This window comes from Desmodus rotundus, chromosome 7 (assembly GCF_022682495.2).
Source record: "Desmodus rotundus isolate HL8 chromosome 7, HLdesRot8A.1, whole genome shotgun sequence".
In the NCBI taxonomy this organism is placed as follows: Eukaryota; Metazoa; Chordata; class Mammalia; order Chiroptera; family Phyllostomidae; genus Desmodus; species Desmodus rotundus.
Genome location: NC_071393.1, coordinates 116,854,880 through 116,872,694, shown reverse-complemented (window position 1 = coordinate 116,872,694; position 17,815 = coordinate 116,854,880). Strand labels below are relative to the sequence as shown.

General features: G+C 47.4%; 1 protein-coding gene across 3 annotated transcripts in view; it reads right to left on the bottom strand.

Moving 5' to 3' along the window:
- FLVCR2 (FLVCR choline and putative heme transporter 2) overlaps window positions 1–17,815 on the bottom strand; it is a 56,423-nt gene that overhangs the window by 9,214 nt on the left and 29,394 nt on the right. For all 3 annotated transcript variants that reach the window (XM_045202170.2, XM_053927538.1, XM_024568182.3), the window contains exons 3-7: window positions 16,409–16,549; window positions 5,798–5,865; window positions 4,447–4,550; window positions 1,364–1,474; window positions 72–177 (exon numbers count right to left, since the gene is read on the bottom strand). In XM_045202170.2, coding sequence (XP_045058105.1) covers window positions 72–177; window positions 1,364–1,474; window positions 4,447–4,550; window positions 5,798–5,865; window positions 16,409–16,549 — 530 coding nt within the window. The remainder of the gene's footprint in view (window positions 1–71; window positions 178–1,363; window positions 1,475–4,446; window positions 4,551–5,797; window positions 5,866–16,408; window positions 16,550–17,815) is intronic.

Below are 17,815 nucleotides of genomic sequence, written 5' to 3'. Positions count from 1 at the left end.
TGCCACAATGCAATGCCTAAACCAAGCAGGACAGGGGACAAAGAGCCACTGTACCACCAAAGAAGACCTACCTGGGCAGACACGTTGAGGAGGCCAGACGATATGCCTTCTGATTCTGGGTAGGTCAGCTCCACGGCAAACTCAAATCCCAGCGGGAGGTAGCCAGTCATAAAGAACCTGAAGGCCAGTTCACAGAAACAAGGTGATGGAGGGCTTCCAGAACAAGAAGGATGGAGAGCCCACCTCTTTCCTTAGAACTCCTTTTCCTGCTTTGCTTCTGCCCACCAAGACATGCCAGCCCTGAATGAGTAGGCCATTCCCTGGGAGGGCATACCAAGGAAAGAGATCCCTGCAAGCCAGGAAGAAGTTCATACATAGGCTTTGTACTCAGGAGGCCTCTGTACTGAAAAGCCCTGCTTCTTCTACATCCAGCCATCAGTTGCAGGCAGGGTCAGCATTTACAGCAGGGTGGGGATGTCTGGAGTGTTTGGCCCTCGGCTGAGAGACTCTGTGTCATGGGTACAGGGGCCTGTGCTGGGAGTAGGAAGTCCCTGGATGTTGAACAGCATCCCCAAGACTGTGGGACCTGGAGGAGCTCAAGGTCCTCCTTATTTTCCCCCAGTGAGTCACCAGCTGAGAAGGACTGAGGCTTGCTCTCTCTCTCTCTCTCTCTCCCCACACCCCCTTTATCCCACACACGCATGCGCGCGCACACACACACACACACACACACACACACTCATGTGCTGCCCATGGTAAATAATTAGGACGTGAAGCTGAGCAGAGACGGCTGTGGAAGGGGTACTCTTTCCTCTGCTTCCTCAGACAACAGGTCTAGGAAATTTTGACTCTAATTTCTTACATCTGCACCACACTTCTTGCTGCTTTTACATCTGTTGTCTCTCTCAGTCCTCCCAGCAGCTCTACAAGGCAGGCCACCTGTCTTCATTTACACATGAGGAGTCGGAGGCTCAGAACAGCTAAGTGACATGCCTGTGGCCTAGCAGACAGTTAGTGGCAGAACTGAGACCCGGACCCAGACTTTCCACGCCCCCATGTTGTCCTAGGCAGAGCCAAGAAAGACTCGGAGAAGGACACACTCCATCCCAACAGCACAGATGGGCCTGGAAGGTCCAGGTGGCCTTTAGAAGTGCTACATGTAAACAAGACCTCTGATAAAAATAAAAAGTATTTTCATACACTCCTCAAAGGAAAAAAAAAACCCTCTGGCCACCAATTGCACTTCTCCACAGAGATCAGTGAGAAGCCAGCAAAGGGATCAATGTCACCTCCCAGGAGGCCAGCAGCTCTGAGAGCCACGGGATGGTGCTTTCCAGCTAAACCCGTCAGAGATCAGACTTACCCCAGTGTGCCAGCGGTGACGAACACCACCCACAGGTGCCCCAGGCTCAAGGTCACTGTGTACACCACCATGCCCACCAGAGTCATGATATAGACCACCAGCGTTGTCTCCCTACAAGCAGAAACAAAAAGTTGACTCATGCACTTCTGACTTTAACAGGAGCATTTGTTCATTCATTCATTCATTCATTCTACAAGCGTCCATCAGGCACCTGCTGTGTGTCACACCCTCTGCTGTGTGCTGGGACATCTGCTCTCATAGGACGTTCTGTCCATGAGGTTGATGGACACTGAACCAGTGATCACACAGATACTTAATTACATGCGGTCATTGCTACAAAGGGTAAGACCGGGGGGGTACGCAGCCATCCTGCTGCACGTGTTTCTCCTGCAGAACTCTCTCAAACAGTATCAAGCCGCACTTTGCTGTGTCACTTTCTACCCATAGCAAGAAAGGCACAGCCTTTTCCCCTCCTCATCCCTCACAAGAAAAAGAAACAGGACAAACACCCGTGCGGAGGACTGCCCCAGAAGCCACCCAATTCTGCATGTCTGCTTTGCCCAAGATCCCATGACTGATCCCAATGCTGAGAAGTGACCCAACTTTTAGATTCTCTGTCATCCCTAATGTTCTTCCTGTTGCCACCTGCGCAAGTGCAACACAGTTTTTCCCGCTGAATCTGAGTGACTCCAGACAGCAGGAACTAAGAGAGAACACTCTCCAGCCCTCAACTAAGTGTCTGACACCAGCGAGAAAGCTCCGCTCACTCCCTGTCACATTTCCCTCTGTCAGCCCCCTCTGATAGACCATCAGCAACAAGCTGGCTTGTTGCAGGCTCACCCTGCTGGTGCCCCTCCCCGCACTTCTCCCACAGTGCCCACTCTGGGCTCCGCTGGGCCCTGACTCCTGCTTGGCCCTGCACTCCTCTCCCAGCTCTGCACATGCCTCTGCCCTCCTGCCACCCCATCAGGCCTCAGACAATGCAAGTTTCAAGCCCTCGCATACCTCCCCTGAAGCCAGAAACGTGGCCAGGGCATCAGCAAACACATGGTATAGTTACGTCAAACTAATACCCACATCTGTTGGGTGCTAGGAATTCTCTTAAGCATTTTACATTCATTTATTATTTTACTCAAGAATTATAAAAGCCCTGAGAGAGAAGTATAACTATCCCTACTTTTACAAATGCGGAAACTGAGGCTCACACTAGTTAGAACTAGTCCAAAGGCACCTACTGAGTAAATGCAGAGCTGGGATTTGAACCCAGAGCTGGGATGGGAACCCTGTGCTCCTTCTACTATTGCAGGGAGGATACTAATACTCTGTGTGGTTGCTGCTTTGGAAAAACCCAAGCCAGAGCCTCTGAAGGATGCCCCTCCCACGCAGTGCTTCAACGTGGCTGGCGGCTGCCAGCAGAGGGGATTTGTCCTTCCTCCTCCTGCTCCCCACATCTAGTCCGACCCACCCTGCAGAAAGCAACTTCGTGAGCACCATTCTGTCTCACTGACCCCACCGGCTCATCCTTCACCAGATTTGTTCAATCACAGCTTCATCTTAAACCACTGGCCCATCTAGAAAAACTACCTGCAGTTCTAGCCTGTGATAAATGGACCTGACCACCCGATTCCAGCCTCCAAACCAGGCAGGACAAATCTGGGAGCCTCAGGGAGAAAAGAGCTGGCACCCCAAAGACCAGATTATAGTTTTCACTCATCCTGTCCCTGCCTGGGCAGCAGTGCAGGGAGTGTCTCATGCTGACCACAGGATCCAGACATCGAGTGACACAGAGGAACTGGTGACGTCTAGGTCCCGAAGTGTCCTCCTTAGCCCTTCCACTGCATTTTCATCTGCATCATCTGCAGCCCACATTCCAGCCTAGCGACATTCCAATGCCTCCTTCTCCTGCCACAGAGCAAGCCCCAGAAACAGAAACAGTGCTGTGCACTGGTTTGGAGAAGGCCAGTCCCCACCGCTCTTGCATGTGGCTGAAGCAAGTAATTGACAGATGACAGAGACGAGATGGCAGCCAAGCTCCAGCAGCCATTAATTAAGCCACGCCAGGCCCTCCAGCATGTTCCACAAGGCAGCCACATCCCCGGGGATGGCCCCAATTGGCCTTCGACTAGGGCAGCCACAGTGAGACCTAGTCTGAGCAGAGCCTCACAGAAGTGGCTTTGTGTGGCAGAGCACAGGTCTGCTGCTGTCTGTCGCCTCCAGACACTGGGGACTTCGGAGGCATCAAAAAAGCAGCCCAGAACACTGTCCCACCCCAGGGCAGGACAACCCTGGCAGCTGCCCCACTGGCCAGCATTCATTGAGCACCCAGTGCATACAGAGCACTAAAAAGATGCAGTAAGAAGAGAAGGATATTGGGCCTCTGTTTTTGCCAGAGCCTTTTCTCGGAGCCTGGCTCCCGAATTGAGGCAAACTGAGACAAATGCAGATGAAGGCAAGTGCCTCTCTGGAATTGGCATCCAGGATGGCAGAGCCCAGGAGTCTGTATTTTTAACAGGCATTCTGGGTTGGTCTGGCACGTGACTGCACTCAAGTCTCAGAAAGACCACTCTGGGCTCTCAGAAACGCACTGAGCATTCAGACCCAAAGCACATCGCACTCTTTACCAAGAAGGTACAAGCAATTACAAGATAATAGGCTGCAAACCAAAGCACAGAGCACCAGGGTGAAACCCACACGCTCTGAGGGAGCCATGAGAACGGGCCAGTGAAATCATCCCTCCTTCCACTGTCTGAGGTTTCCCCGAATGTTCCAACTGCTGGCATTTTTTCTACATTCATTTTCACTTCTCCCCCATCGACCTCTCCTATGTCCTCTCCTATGGGGCGGGGAGGGTACTGCGCTAGGCCTCATGTCCTTTTTCTCTAACCTCCTTAAGATCCCCCACGGGGTGGGTATTGTTTCCCTTGTTTTATAAATGCGGAAACTGAGGCCCCAAGAAGATCAATTTGAACTGCCCACTTGAGCACTCAGCTGCCGCGTCCACACCTTTGGAGCCATATTGCTAGTGAATATGTCACTTCAAATTGAGCCCCCCAATTCTCAGTCCAAGAGGAAGGGTCACTTACTTGTAGGTTTTGGACCTATCCAGCCAGATGCCTGAGATCATAGCCCCAAGCATTCCTGCAATGACAATGGTCAGGCCTATTCTTCCAGCGTTCACTTCTTCCCCCTGGGAAAGAAAACCACAGCCCACAAAGATCAGCCAGTGACAGGACACAGACAGAGCACGGTTACCGTGAGGTGAAGGGGCAAAGGCAAGGAACCCTGGCTCCATGAGAGCCGGTTCTCAGAATGTATCGGGGCAAGACAGCCTGTAAGAAGCTGCCAATGGGGAGAAAATCCTAGAACAGATGCTCCTCCCAACATGTTCTTAGAACCCCAGATGTCTGTGTTTGGTACTGGATGCTGGAGTGAACCAAATTCTGTCCTTAGAACCACTTTTAGGTAGAGTTTTTTAAAACATGTAATCCTTAAGCAACTCTTTTGTCTTATTTATCATTATTCCCATTTCACAGAAGGGGAAACAAATACGCATATCCAAATCCACCATACTTTGGTTTTTGGAGCTATCGGTGCTGAAAGAAATAGTAAAATAACAGTTATATATTTTTTGAGCCCTTATTATTGAGCCAGGCACCATGCCGAGGATTTTACATCATTATCTCATTTAATTCTCATAATTCCCCATCATAAGGTTAGGAATCAGTATTCCCCATTTTTCACATGAAGAAACTGAGGCACAGTGAGAGAAACGTATTAGTCCAAGGTCATGAGGCATTTAAGTGCAGAGCTAGGATTTGAACTCAGACCTGCCAAACTCCAAAACTGGAACACTTAGCCACAGCGGCTGCCTCTGTGGCCGTGAGACCCTTCCCCTTCACGAGGAGGCTGGACTTGGAATTCCTGAACCCAAGCCACTCAGTATCCCATTCCCAGCATCCAGCCCTCTCTGGTTCTGGAAACATTTACAAAATACTTTCAGTTGAGTAACTAAGAGTCCAATCAAAATTAAACACTGCCCATATTTTACAAATTAAATATTTCAGATGCAACTCTCCACATATGTTTACCTACTGTGTTGCTAGGCACCATGCTATGCAATTTATGAGTATATAATAGATATGAATATATAGACACACAATATTATTTGCTTTCTAATCCTAAACACAACCTTTCAATAAGTAATTATGCTCTTTTGCAGAAAATAGAATGAGAGCTCAGAGATGCTAACTAGCTTGTCACACAGTTTAGTGCCACCAGAACTAGGGTTGAGAGCCTCCAATCCCATAAGCATGCCACCATACCACACTGCCTAGAAGTGGGAGACCCAAGAGTTAACCACTACCCCAGCTCCTGCTGAGATAGACCCAGAAACCTCAGCCTCTCCAGGCCCAGCACACCTCCAGGCCCCCTTACCGGATAGTGCAAGATCACCATGCGGTTCAGCAGAGTGGACAAGGCATAAAAAGCCCCGGTATTCAGACCTATGGAGGGAGGGAGAAACACACAGCATTAGGGTTGGCCTTCTGCTGGGGCCACGGCTCACTTCTCCCAGCGGTTTGTGGGGTCAGAAATCCTCATCGTCATTGCCACTGTGAGTGGTGTCCTCAGAGAAGAAAAACCCAGGCAGTGTGACACTACTCTGCAGTTGTTCTCCAAGAAATAGTCCAAAACAACCAAAAGTAGCCATTTCAACCCATTCTCAGCTGCACGCCACTGCCCTCTGCTCCCTCTAACCCTGCTCTGGGAACACAGGAAAGTGTTACTCAAAGGTCAGAATCATCAACATTCCTCTCTTAAGCCTTGGTTAGACCTATGTGGTAAGCAGAACTACTGGACACCTTCCACCTCCTCCTAATGAACCAGCCCCCCTGCAGACTGCTCCAGACCTTTGACCCCTGACACCACTCCCTGTGCAGGTGGTTTCTCACCTCTTCCCCCACCCCTCCTTCAGCTTTCTTCTCAGAGTCAATGCCTCACACAAAATCTTACATTTGAAACCTGGAAGGACCCTAACGAACATTTCGTTGCCTCTCCTAATTCACTGACTTATTCGACCAATAAATGGAAAACCTAGAATACACTATAAGAATCTGTGGCTTTAGAGAATGAGATCATTTGCCCAAAGCCATAGAGTTAGTAACTAAGATGAGACTGGAACTGACCCAAAGGAGAAAGGGCCTCCTGCTCTCAGTTCCTAATAACAGTGATGATGATGATGATGGTGATGATGATGACGATAACGACAGCAGTCCATACTTACGTACTAGACCCAGTTCTAAGCACCTTACAATCATCCCAACAACCCTAGAAGGCACGAAGTATTATCATCCCTAGTTTACTGATGAGAAAAATGCACAGTTTCAAAACAAATACACCAGGAGACATTTTAGTTTTGACTAAGCATTGAGGCTCACCAGACTACCAACTGGTACACTTGACATGAGATCCACTTAGAAGGGACACAGCTCTCAGACAGGGCAGCCTTAGGAGTTCCTCTTCAGCAGGACCAGTCCACCGAGCCATCAAAAGCTATTCTCTTTGGCCCCCAAAGTAATGGCTCAGGTGCAGGAAATAGTGGCCACGGCAACCACCCTGGTTTAACACCTGAAAGGAGCCACTATTGCTTGTAACAACTCCACAGGCATAGCTTCCATGGTCCCCACAAAGGACAGGACAGTGAAAGAGTCACCATACTTCACAAAGCACAAAGAATGGCTTCTTACCAGTTGTGAAAAGGTCTCCCAGTCCAGTTGTAGTCATTTTTATCACTAGAGGTCGTTTTTATCATAAGCAATGTTGAGTAGTGCAGCTGACTTACTCCCTCCATCAGGCTCCCAGAGGAAGGAGATACAAAGTTAAGTGAAGGTCAAATTCTCATGCAAAATGAGAAAGGAAGTTTTGCTTACTATTCCCACAATCACACAGGTAGTAAGTGGCAGAGCTGGACTTGAACCCAGACTGTGTGGCTCTAGAGTCCTTGCTCTTAATCACTCTGTTGTAGACCCTTAAAAAACATGGTTCTTATGCATTTCCCCAGCTCAGATTACTGAAAATTTCCTGGAAGTCCTGCCTCTCCCAGCAGGTCACCTCAGGAGTTCAACAGAGCTGGGTTCAATGCCACCTCCTGAGAGGCACAGGGCCACAGGGAGTCAGCAAACCAAGCAGTGCCAGCGAACACCGCTACAGCTGCATGACAGACCAATGGCCATGAGGGCTTTGTCAACATAGAAATGTCCAAACCTGTTGAGAAGACTTATAAAAGTTTACTGGAGCCAGAGAATATGCCTGGAAGCAAGATTTCAACAGACTGAGAAAAATACACCAGAAAAATAACGGTTTGCAGTTTGTTTCATGCACGTGAGGCCAGGAGAGAACATAAAGGAGGGTACATGAAGGTGGGGAAAGCAAGGCAGTGACTGGATGCCATGCAGGGGTGTCCAACCTGTGGCCCGCAGGCCACTTTCGGCTCAGGATGGCTATGAGTGTGACCCAACACAAAAGGGTAAATTTACTTAAAACATTATGTGATTTTTTTGTGACTACATGTCGCAATGTATTTAATGTGTGGCCCAACACACCTCTTCTCCTTCCAGTGTGGCACAAAGAAGCCGAAAGTTCGGACACCCTTGGCGCGGGGTGGTTAAGGTTCTGTGCTCTCTTGAGGGTGGTCACACCATGGAAGGAGGGGTCTGAAAAGTTGGTCAGGTAGTAGAAGGAGCCATCTGAAAGGGGGCATTTCAAAGGGGTGCTAACTGAGATGCACAGAAACACAGACAGGGCTTGCCTAAGGCAAAGATAGGCCTTGTACTGCAGAAATTATATGCCTGGGCGTGACTATCCATCGAGACCTACCCCAGTTAGGAATTTATGATCAGATCACTCTCTGAGATTACTTTCCAGAGAGCCCCTTTTTTTGTCCACAACTTTGAGACTTTCAGCAACTTCTTACACAACAAGTACAGCCAACTAACCTTTACACCATACACCCAGCCACTTGGAAATTCCATTCCTGAGTCAAGAAGGCCCATAAAGAGACACATTCCTAAAAAGGGTGTTGGGGTGGAATGTAGGCAGTGTGAAGAATGAAAGCAACCCCTAGTCCTGCTCCTCACACCTCTCTCAGCCCCTCTTGGCCTCTGGTCCGAGCCTCACGCTGTAAGGGGCAAGAAAACACTCAAGTCATGCTCAGCTTCAGGTGCAACTGCCACTCTCAGCTTGGGCCCAACAGGAATGAAGGAGGAGGGCGAAGTCCACAGAAAGCACAGGGAGATTATCCTGGAGTGAGGCAGGATAGAAAGAAGTTACGGAAAGCTCCTGACAAGTGAAATGAGGAAGTAGGAGCAGACACCTCAGTCCAATAAGCCTCTAGGTCCTTTCATTAGAGCCCCCACCTCCACACATGATCAAGGGGAAACAGTTTATGGCAGGAAACTCCTGTAGTGGCCGCAGAATTCAACCAGGACTGGCTAAAACCAGATCAATCCAAGATGGAGGAAAAATTGATGAGAGAACAACCCCAAAGCTCATTATACCATCATTATAATGAAAACTGACGCCACAAGCAGAAGGGGGGCTAAAGGGGATATAGCATCATGATTCCTCTGGAACAGACCATATTAGGGAGAAGACCCCCTCCCAACCAGAAGGTGGAGACAGAATTTGGCGTCATGAACACCGTGACACTTCAGAATGGACACCATGTGACTTCCGGCTTTTCCCAAAACTAAAATCACCTTTGAAGGGGAAGAGATTTCAGACTGTCGATGAGATTCAGGAAAATACAACAGGGCAGTTGATGGTTATTTGGAGGACTGTGTTAGGTCCTAAGGTGTCCAATTTGAAGGGGACTGAGGCATCCTTGTCCCATGTACAATGTTTCTTGTATCTTACATATTCTTCAATAAATGTCTCTATTTTTCTTATTGAATGACTGGATACCTTCTGGACAGACCTCATATAAAAATCACAAGAACTGACTGACCCAGTGAGCAACTCACTTGCAAGCCCACCTGCATCCACTCAGACGTGTACTTCTCTTTCACAGCAACTGGGTGCACAGCAGCTTGTCCTGGACTCACCCCCTGACCCTGTCTCCAGAAACCCACATCCTTGCCTCCTTCTCCACCTAAGTAACATTTGCTTCCACTCTCACTCAGACTTGTTCTTGAATTCTTTCCTGCGTGAGTCAAGAGCCTGGAGGTCCTAGAATGTGCTGGGGCAAAGCAGCCCCAGCTCGGAGCTCACAACCAGTCCAGAGACAGGAGGACTGGGAACAAAAAAAAAAAAAAACCCCACCTCAAACACCAGTGCTTCTATGACCCTGAGAAAGGCAGAGGGAAGCAGAGTCCTGAGCTGGTTAACCTACATTGCTGAAGCTGAGCACTTACGTGGGGGCTCAGTGGTTTAGGGAAATTGGTTCCAGATCAGCAACCACCTGAGGATTTGTAAGAAATGCAGATTCCTGACACCTCCCCAGACCTATTGCAACAGAAACTCTGGGAGTTTTGTAATCTGTGTGTGAACAAGCCCTCCAGGTACTTCTGAGATGCTCAAGTTTGCGACCCACTGGCTCAGCTAGACCAGTCTGGTTTTTCAACAGCCATCCCCCAACCCAGGCAGCCAGGAGACTGAATCAGGGCTTAGGCAGAGATGGAGGGTAGGGGTATGGAGCGGTATAGGGGCTCACCCTGGAGGGCTGCTATTCTTTCCAAATGTTTCTACAGAAATTAGAGATTAGGAGCTTATGTATGATCTCTGAATCCCTCTGTAGTGTGGATGTCCCTCCTCATGTCGTTGAAGGTTCCAGACTAAGTGAAAGAACAAGTCAGCTCCACCACCCACACCACGGGGTTCGTCGTCCCACGAGAAGGGCAGGAATAAAGCACATGCTCTGCCCTGTGTTTGAGTTCCTTGTCGCGGGAATACAGGTTCCTGCACTACACTCGGGTGTGACTAGCCCAGCAAGTGAAGCCTGCTGGGTGAGGGCCTATTCCTGTGAGAAAATGTGATCTTCCCTGAAAGGCCGTGTCATTCCTGGTATCAGTCACCAAAGTACCAGTCACGGAGGAGGCAGGCTTTGGGAAGGCAGAAAAGACTCATCATCGCTCTAAGTCTCTCCTCTGTCAAGAGCAGTGTTTTCAAACTGTGGTTCGGAGACCACTGGCATTAGAACTTCTTAGAGGTCAAAAACACAGATTTGTGAGCTCTGCCCTGGGCTTACTCTATCTGACTCTCCTGGAATGGGGCTAGGAATCTGCCTTTTAACAAAAAACAAACAACAAAAAAATGCTGAACATTTCTTAAACTCTCTGGAGTGTGGGAAGAAATGACCTTGGGAATACCAAAGATCAATGGCCAGGCCCAGGCTCCAGGTGGTGGGGCTAACATGGAGGTAGCTGGGGTGGGAAGGGACTTCGAGACCATGAGAATCACCCAATACACACCTACTTTAGAGGTCCTCAAACCAGAACTGTCTAGAATGTTTGTGAAAAGCAGATTTCCAGGGGCAGACCCAGACTTTCTGAATTTTAAATTCCAGATGAGAGGCATGGAAATCTACCCACACATTCAAATTAGGCACTCAGGGAAATTTTATCATTAGGCAAGCCTGGGGAACATGGACCCCAGATCCTATCTCTATGTTCTGGTCACTCTGTGCTTACTTTCTTTTCTTTTTTTTTTTTTAATTTTTACTGTTATTCAATTACAGTTGTACCCCTTTTCTCCCCATCCCTCCACCCTACCCCCTCTGTGCTTATTTTCCTTTTGTCCTTCCTGAACTTGTAGTAAATGCTTGTTTTAAGGGGCCTGCATGACCTCAGCAAAGCTCCAGGGAATCACAAGGATTTCATACCCACTCTTTTTCCTTCTCTTTTAAAAGATCAATAGCTCTTTTAAATTATATTGTATTGTTTATGCTATTACAGTTGTCCCAATTTTTCCCCCTTTCCCCCCTCCACCCATCCTCCCCACTCCCTCAAGCAATCCTCACACCATCTGTCCATGTCCATGGGCCATGTATGTATGTTCTTTGGCTACTCTATTCCCTATGCTGTACTTTACATTCCCATGACTATTCTGTAACTATCTATTTGTACTTCTTAATCCCTTCACCTTTTTCACCCACCCCCGTGATCCTTCTCCCATCTGGCAACCATCAAAACGTTCTCTGTATCTATGATTCTGTTTCTGTTCTGATTGTTTATTTTGTTTTTTAGATTCAATTGTTGATATGCAATTATTGCCACTTTCCTGTTCATAATTTTGATCTTCTTCTTAAAGAAGACCCTTTAACATTTCATATCATACTGGTTTGGTGGTGATGAACTCCGTTAGCTTTTTCCTGTCTGGGAAGCTCTTTATCTGTCCTTTGTTTCCAAATGATAGCTTTTCTGGGTAGAACTATTTTGGTTGTAGGTCCCTGCTTTTTATCACTTTGAATATTTCTCACTAATCCCTTCTAACTTGTAAACTTTCTTTTTAGAAACCAGCTGACAGTCTTATGGGAGCTCCCTTGTATGTAACTAACTGCTTTTCTCTTGTTGCTTTTAAGATTCTTTGTATTTAACCTTTGACATTTTAATTACAATGTGTCTTGGTGTGGGCCTCTTTGGGTTTATCTTTTTTGGGACGCCTGCACTTCTTAGACTTGTATGTCTATTTCCTTCACCAAGTTAAGAAATCTGCTGTCATTTTTTCAAATAGGTTTCCAATTTCTTGTTCTCTCTCTTCTCCTTCAGGCACCCCCATGATGCAAATGTTGGTACATTTGAAGTTGCCCCAGAGGCTCCTCATACCCACTCTTCAGCCAGGGAGATTTTAAGGGAGCACAAAGCACCCTCCCTAGGCCCATGTAAGTGGGGCAATGGTGAAGCCCTTCAGAGGCCCAAGGAAGGTATCCTCGGAACACACATTGAGGCTCTGAATTCAGATGCTCAGCTCTAGAAGAGTATTCAGAAGCAATGTAGGCACCCTGGCTGATGTGGCTCACTTGACTGGGTGTCATCCTGCAAGCTGAGGGATGGCTGGTTCAATCCCGTCAAGGCATGTACAGGAGGTAGCTGATTGATGATTCTCACCCTCTCTTTCTCCCTCCCTTCCCTGCTCTAAAAACAAATAAATAGCCCAGGCTGGTGTGGCTCAGTGGACTGAGCACTGGCCTGCAAACTGCAGGGTCACTGGTTCGATTACTAGTCAGGGCACATGTCTGGGTTGCAGGCCAGGTCCCAGCAGGGGCCTTGCAAGAGGCAACTACACATTGAAGTTTCTCTCCCTCTCTTTCTCTCTCCCTTCCCTTCTCTCTAACAATAAATAAGTAAAATATTTTTTAAAAATAAAATCTTTCTTAAAAAAGAAGCAATGGAGGCAAGGCTGGGGATAACAGGGCAAAGTATCCCCTAAGAACACTTTAGAGGAGGAGAATTTTCAACAATTCTTTTTAACAAGGCAATCATTACGCCATCACCATTGATGAAAAGAGAATAGCGGAGGCCATGTGAAAGCAAGACTTAGAGACACGAAAAGAAGGTGGCAAAAGAAGGTTCTTTTCTTCACCCCACCCCCACTGCTGATATACATCACAAGACCTGCCCTGCCCCCAAAGTCTGTTAGACCCTCTGAGGATCTGGTTTCAGGCTGTATCTTCCAACATTGTCCAACTTGGAGGAGGGAGGTATTTTATTAGAAGAGAAAGCAGTTTCTTCTTCTTGTGACAGTTTGGCAACACCAAGCATAAACCCATTTCTGCAAGTCCTCCCCTGTAAGTGGGCTGCCAGACTGAAGAAAAAGTGTTTGTTTTTATCCTTAAATAAATAGCATACCTGGCTAAATTTGAATTTCAGAAAAATAAGTAATTTTTTAACATAAATATATCCCAAATATCACATGGGACATGTTTACACTAAAAAGAATTCATGGTTTATATGAAATTCAAATGTAACCTGATGGCACTTACTTCATCTCACAAGCCTACCTCTAAGGGGTGGTGGCCAGAGCCTCTAGGGGAATCCGTCCAAAGCCCTCAGTGTATCACCTCACCTCAGCTCGGGGTGGCTGTCTCAGCAGCTGGGAGAGCACTGGAAAACCACTACAGATACAACACTGGGCATCCCACCAGCTGCACAAGAGCTACTCACTACTTGGGGAAACCTAGTTCAGCCCGAAGAAAGAATATAGGAATCAGCGCATTAATCAGTGCAACAGCAGTGTGGGTGAATGCAGTGTATTTATTTGCAATTAATTGTAAAGCTTTCATTTCCACTCAGAGAACTTCAACGGGAAGCAAATGTTTTTACTATTTTCTGAGGGCGGTGGGAGTTAGAAGGACAAAAGATGGGATAAGGTGGTACACTCAGGAACTGACAGAGTAGACACCCAAACTCAGGCCTCCCACTCCTTAGGTGCAACTCTGAACTCACTGGTCCGGCATTTAAGGCTCTTACTCCTAGGCATGTCCACCCATGTCCTGCAAATGTATTCATGCAATTCTCTTATCTGCTAGAACCCTTGCCATATGTTGAATTTATAGAAAGTGTTGTTGCTGTTGTTTTAAGTTTGAAGCAAAGATGGTGGGAGAAAAAAGCAGAGACTCTCAGGTGGACTGCCTTGACATGACCTGTGCACCTTAAAGAGACACTAAAGCTGATGCCCTCCCATCCCCAAATCCCAAAGATGGCTGGCCAGTTTGTTGGCCCTGCTTCCAAAACTCTAAAACTCTAGATCCACACTCTCGAAGAACAACCCCCAGGCAACTGGTCTGAGAATTATATCTGAGGAAGGCAGACCCAAAGACCACGTGGGCACATGGGCTAAGAAAAAAGCCCCAGCTTTGTCTCCAACAGGCTGTGTTCTGCATGGGGAGGCAAAACGGCACAATGGTTAGAAAGATAGGCTTTGGCATCAGACAGACAAAAGTGTATGTCTCAGCTCTGTTGCTTGCCAGCTGTCCAATTGTGGGCAAGGAACTAAACCAGAGTCTCAGTTTCCTCGGGTATAAAATGGAACAGAGTTAAGGACCTCTGTCACAGATTTGTTTTGAAGATGAAAAGAGATAATGCATCTAAAGCCTTAACATGGTGCCTGATACACAGTGATGGCTCAATAAAAAATTTTTCAAACCTGTGAATAAGCCTAAGAATCATTTCCTTGTTGGCAAACAGCCTTGTCTCCAAGTCTAATTCTCTACCATGGAAATTAGGCTTGTGGTTCTCCAAAATGAGCACAAACATCGAGATTAGTTTAATTCCCTCTCACTGAGATAATCCAAGGCGTTTGAGGAAAGTGTTAATACATTCTATCTACAGAAAACAGAGTTGAATACTTCCAGAGACTCAGAAGTGAACTGCTTTGCCCATCACCCATGTGAGCCCCCTTATTATTGCGGATGAATGCAGAAATGTCCTAAGAACTGAAAAGCTGGAGAGAATGAGAAATACAGACCTGAGACCTCGAAGACTGATCTAGTTATCTAGAACAGCGATTTTCAACTTGTGTGCTGCAAGAATAATGTGCGATACCTGACTATTTTGTCAGGGGCACTGACCCCTTTTTCCCTGAGGTTGTCAAATAAAATAAATGACAACAGCCAACACAACAATAATTATCCAGTGTGAATGAATCAAAATTACACCTATTTTTGTCAGACTGGAAAAAAACATATTTTTGGTGTGCCGCAGAATTTTAGTAATTAGTTCCTGTGTGCCATGAGATGAAGGCTGAAAATCGCTGATCTAGAGCTATTCCAGATAAGAGGTCATCTAACTATTGCATGTGACCAAATCACTTAGGCATGCCTCTCCACCCCGGATGATACCATCTCTTATCAATGCCTTGGCAGATAAACAGTTCGAGATGAAGGGCACTGATAAGCCTAAAATGAAACTGTGGCACAGTTCTGGGGAAAAACTACAGGCAATTATGTGACCGGCATCAAGAGTGCAGGTGTTGAAGTCAGACAAACCTGTGCCTGAATCCTGGAAAGCTGCGTGATCTTGGGCTGGTTACCTAACCTCCCTGAGTTCCAGTCTCCACATCTATGAAATGGGGACAGAGTACCTACCTAACATGACTGTGCTGGAAGTTACATAGAAGCATATGTGCGAAGTCTTGGCACACGGTAAGTGCTGTTGTTATAAAACACACGGTTTGCGAACCTACAGAGAACCTAAGGTTGTAGTCCACTGTGGCTTCACCAAGTGTAAGTCATGTCAAACCATTCTCATTTTTCCCATATAGTTACTGAGCATGCTACGCACTTGCTGACTCTTGGTTTTAAAGTAGCTGGTGGATTAAATGGTCAAATGTAGGACGGACAGCAGTGCACTTGGGTGGATGTCTTTCCTGGAATGCCATGAGGTTCTGTCCTTCTCATCTGGTCTAACATTCTTATTGAAAGTTGGAAAGAAGAGGCAGAAACACCACGCTGGAGGGGCAAGCCAATACACCAGCATAAAGATAAGCATTTATCTTACCAACAGCCAACAAAATGAAATGAAACAGGGACATTGTCTTGCAGATTAAAAAAAAAAAAGAAAAAGGAGTCAATGTTAGAAGACGAAGGAAGATGGGTTGAGGAGTGGCTACCGTGGCAAGACTCATTTACACATGCGTGCATTCATTTACTGACTCAGCCAGTCTTTCATTCACTCATTAACCATAGGAGCAGCCACTCCAGGCCAGCCACTGCTGATGAAGAAAAGACACATCTGTAAAGAAGAAGAGACGCAAATCCTTGCACTCAGGGAGGTCACAGTCTAGTGAGAAGACAAACTTGGAAATGGAACAGCACGCTAAGAGAGAAAAGATCACCTTGGAGGATCAGCAGGCATTTGTCAGATAACCTGATGGGGAAGGCATGGTTTCCTAACGTGCAAAGGCCCCGAGACAGAGCTGACTGTTCTGGTTGACTCTAAACAATTACTTTACATGCACATTCGGTATCTGGAAGAAGTAAGATGCACAGACACATCAGGCCTCTGGTCTCCCACTCCCAGTTTGAGTACCCTCCTGGACACATCTGCACCTTACCATAGGTGATGATCAGCAGCACGAAGTTGAGGTTTTTGAAGAGCCGGATAACGGAACTTAAGTACGAAGCATCAGTGGTTGCCAAGGAATAGCTCAGGGATTGGGCCCTGCTGGGGGGATGTTTAGGCTTCTCCTTGAATACTGAAAGGAAAGAAACAGAGAGACCACTGAACATCCCTGGGGTGACCCCTCAGAGTTACACACAGACGAGAGCCAGCTCCGTCGCCTAAGAAGGAACTCAGACTCAAAGGGAAATAGCAATTCTTCAAACAAACCCTTTACAGCTGCCTCTCTTGAATGAATCAAAATGATACCTATTTTCTTCATGGTCTATGGCTGAGTGAGTGGTCTGTCGATTACTTTTTCTTCATGGCCTCTGGACGGCCGCAACCCCTGGGACCTCCCAGGCAGTGCTCAAGGATCAAGGAGTCCCATAATAACCAGCAAATAACACCTCACAGAGCACTGAGAGAGGCTCTGGGAGTAGTGAGCCCAGCTAGTGGCTTAGCACCACAGCACCTCCTACAGGGGAAGTGGCTGTGCTGCCCATGCCTCCTCACACAGAGCCTGGCACAGGGCAGTCAATGAACATTCCTGAGTGAGTGAAAGGATCTGCAATCAGGAAAAGCTCCAGAGTCCGTTCTGAGTTTCTCAAAGTCTGAATCAGACATCTGCCTCCGAGGGACTAGAGGATGAGCTTGCTCATGAGGGAGAGGCTACTCTGACAGGAAGGACTAGGGGGTGGGGGGGGGCAGAGGGGACAAGGGGGAAACCATTCATTTTATATTCTATTTTCAGTACAACTGGTGCAATCAATTTAACTGCATTGATTGCTATTTAGTTCTCCGGAGGGCATATCGGTTTAACCAGTGTTTTAGCTAAACTTTTCCCCAGCCGGGTCCAAGCAAGCCTCTCGTGGCCTCCCCCACACCCCAGAACTTCTCCAGTTAAAGGAAGCTCTGGAAATGCAGTTTAAGGTCTTGAAGATCAAAGCCTCCCCTCCCCACCCCCCACCCCCAGCCCCCTGGCTGCAGAGCCAGGCTACTTTCTTCTTGGAAGTGGTCCAGGCTAATTTCCTCCAGGATAACTTCCTGCTGTTGGGAAGCGCTCAGCCATTATCCTGCCAGTTCACCTTCCCTTCCAGGAGGGAAAAGAAAGCAAGGCAGGGGCTTACTGTCCTCTGCAACAGCAGCTGCTTGCTCAAGGCCTTGGCAACCACACACCAGAATTCAGGTGAGATCTTTCAGTTCTTTATTCAATGAGCTACTATCTGCGCTTGATAATAAAATGCCAAAATGTGGAGATGGCCTACCTCTAGGATTCCAGGCCCTCGTCTGCCACAAATACAAGAATTCAGTGCTGGGCACATTACAGTTTGAAACTGCAGGTCTGGCCGAGTAAGAGGGG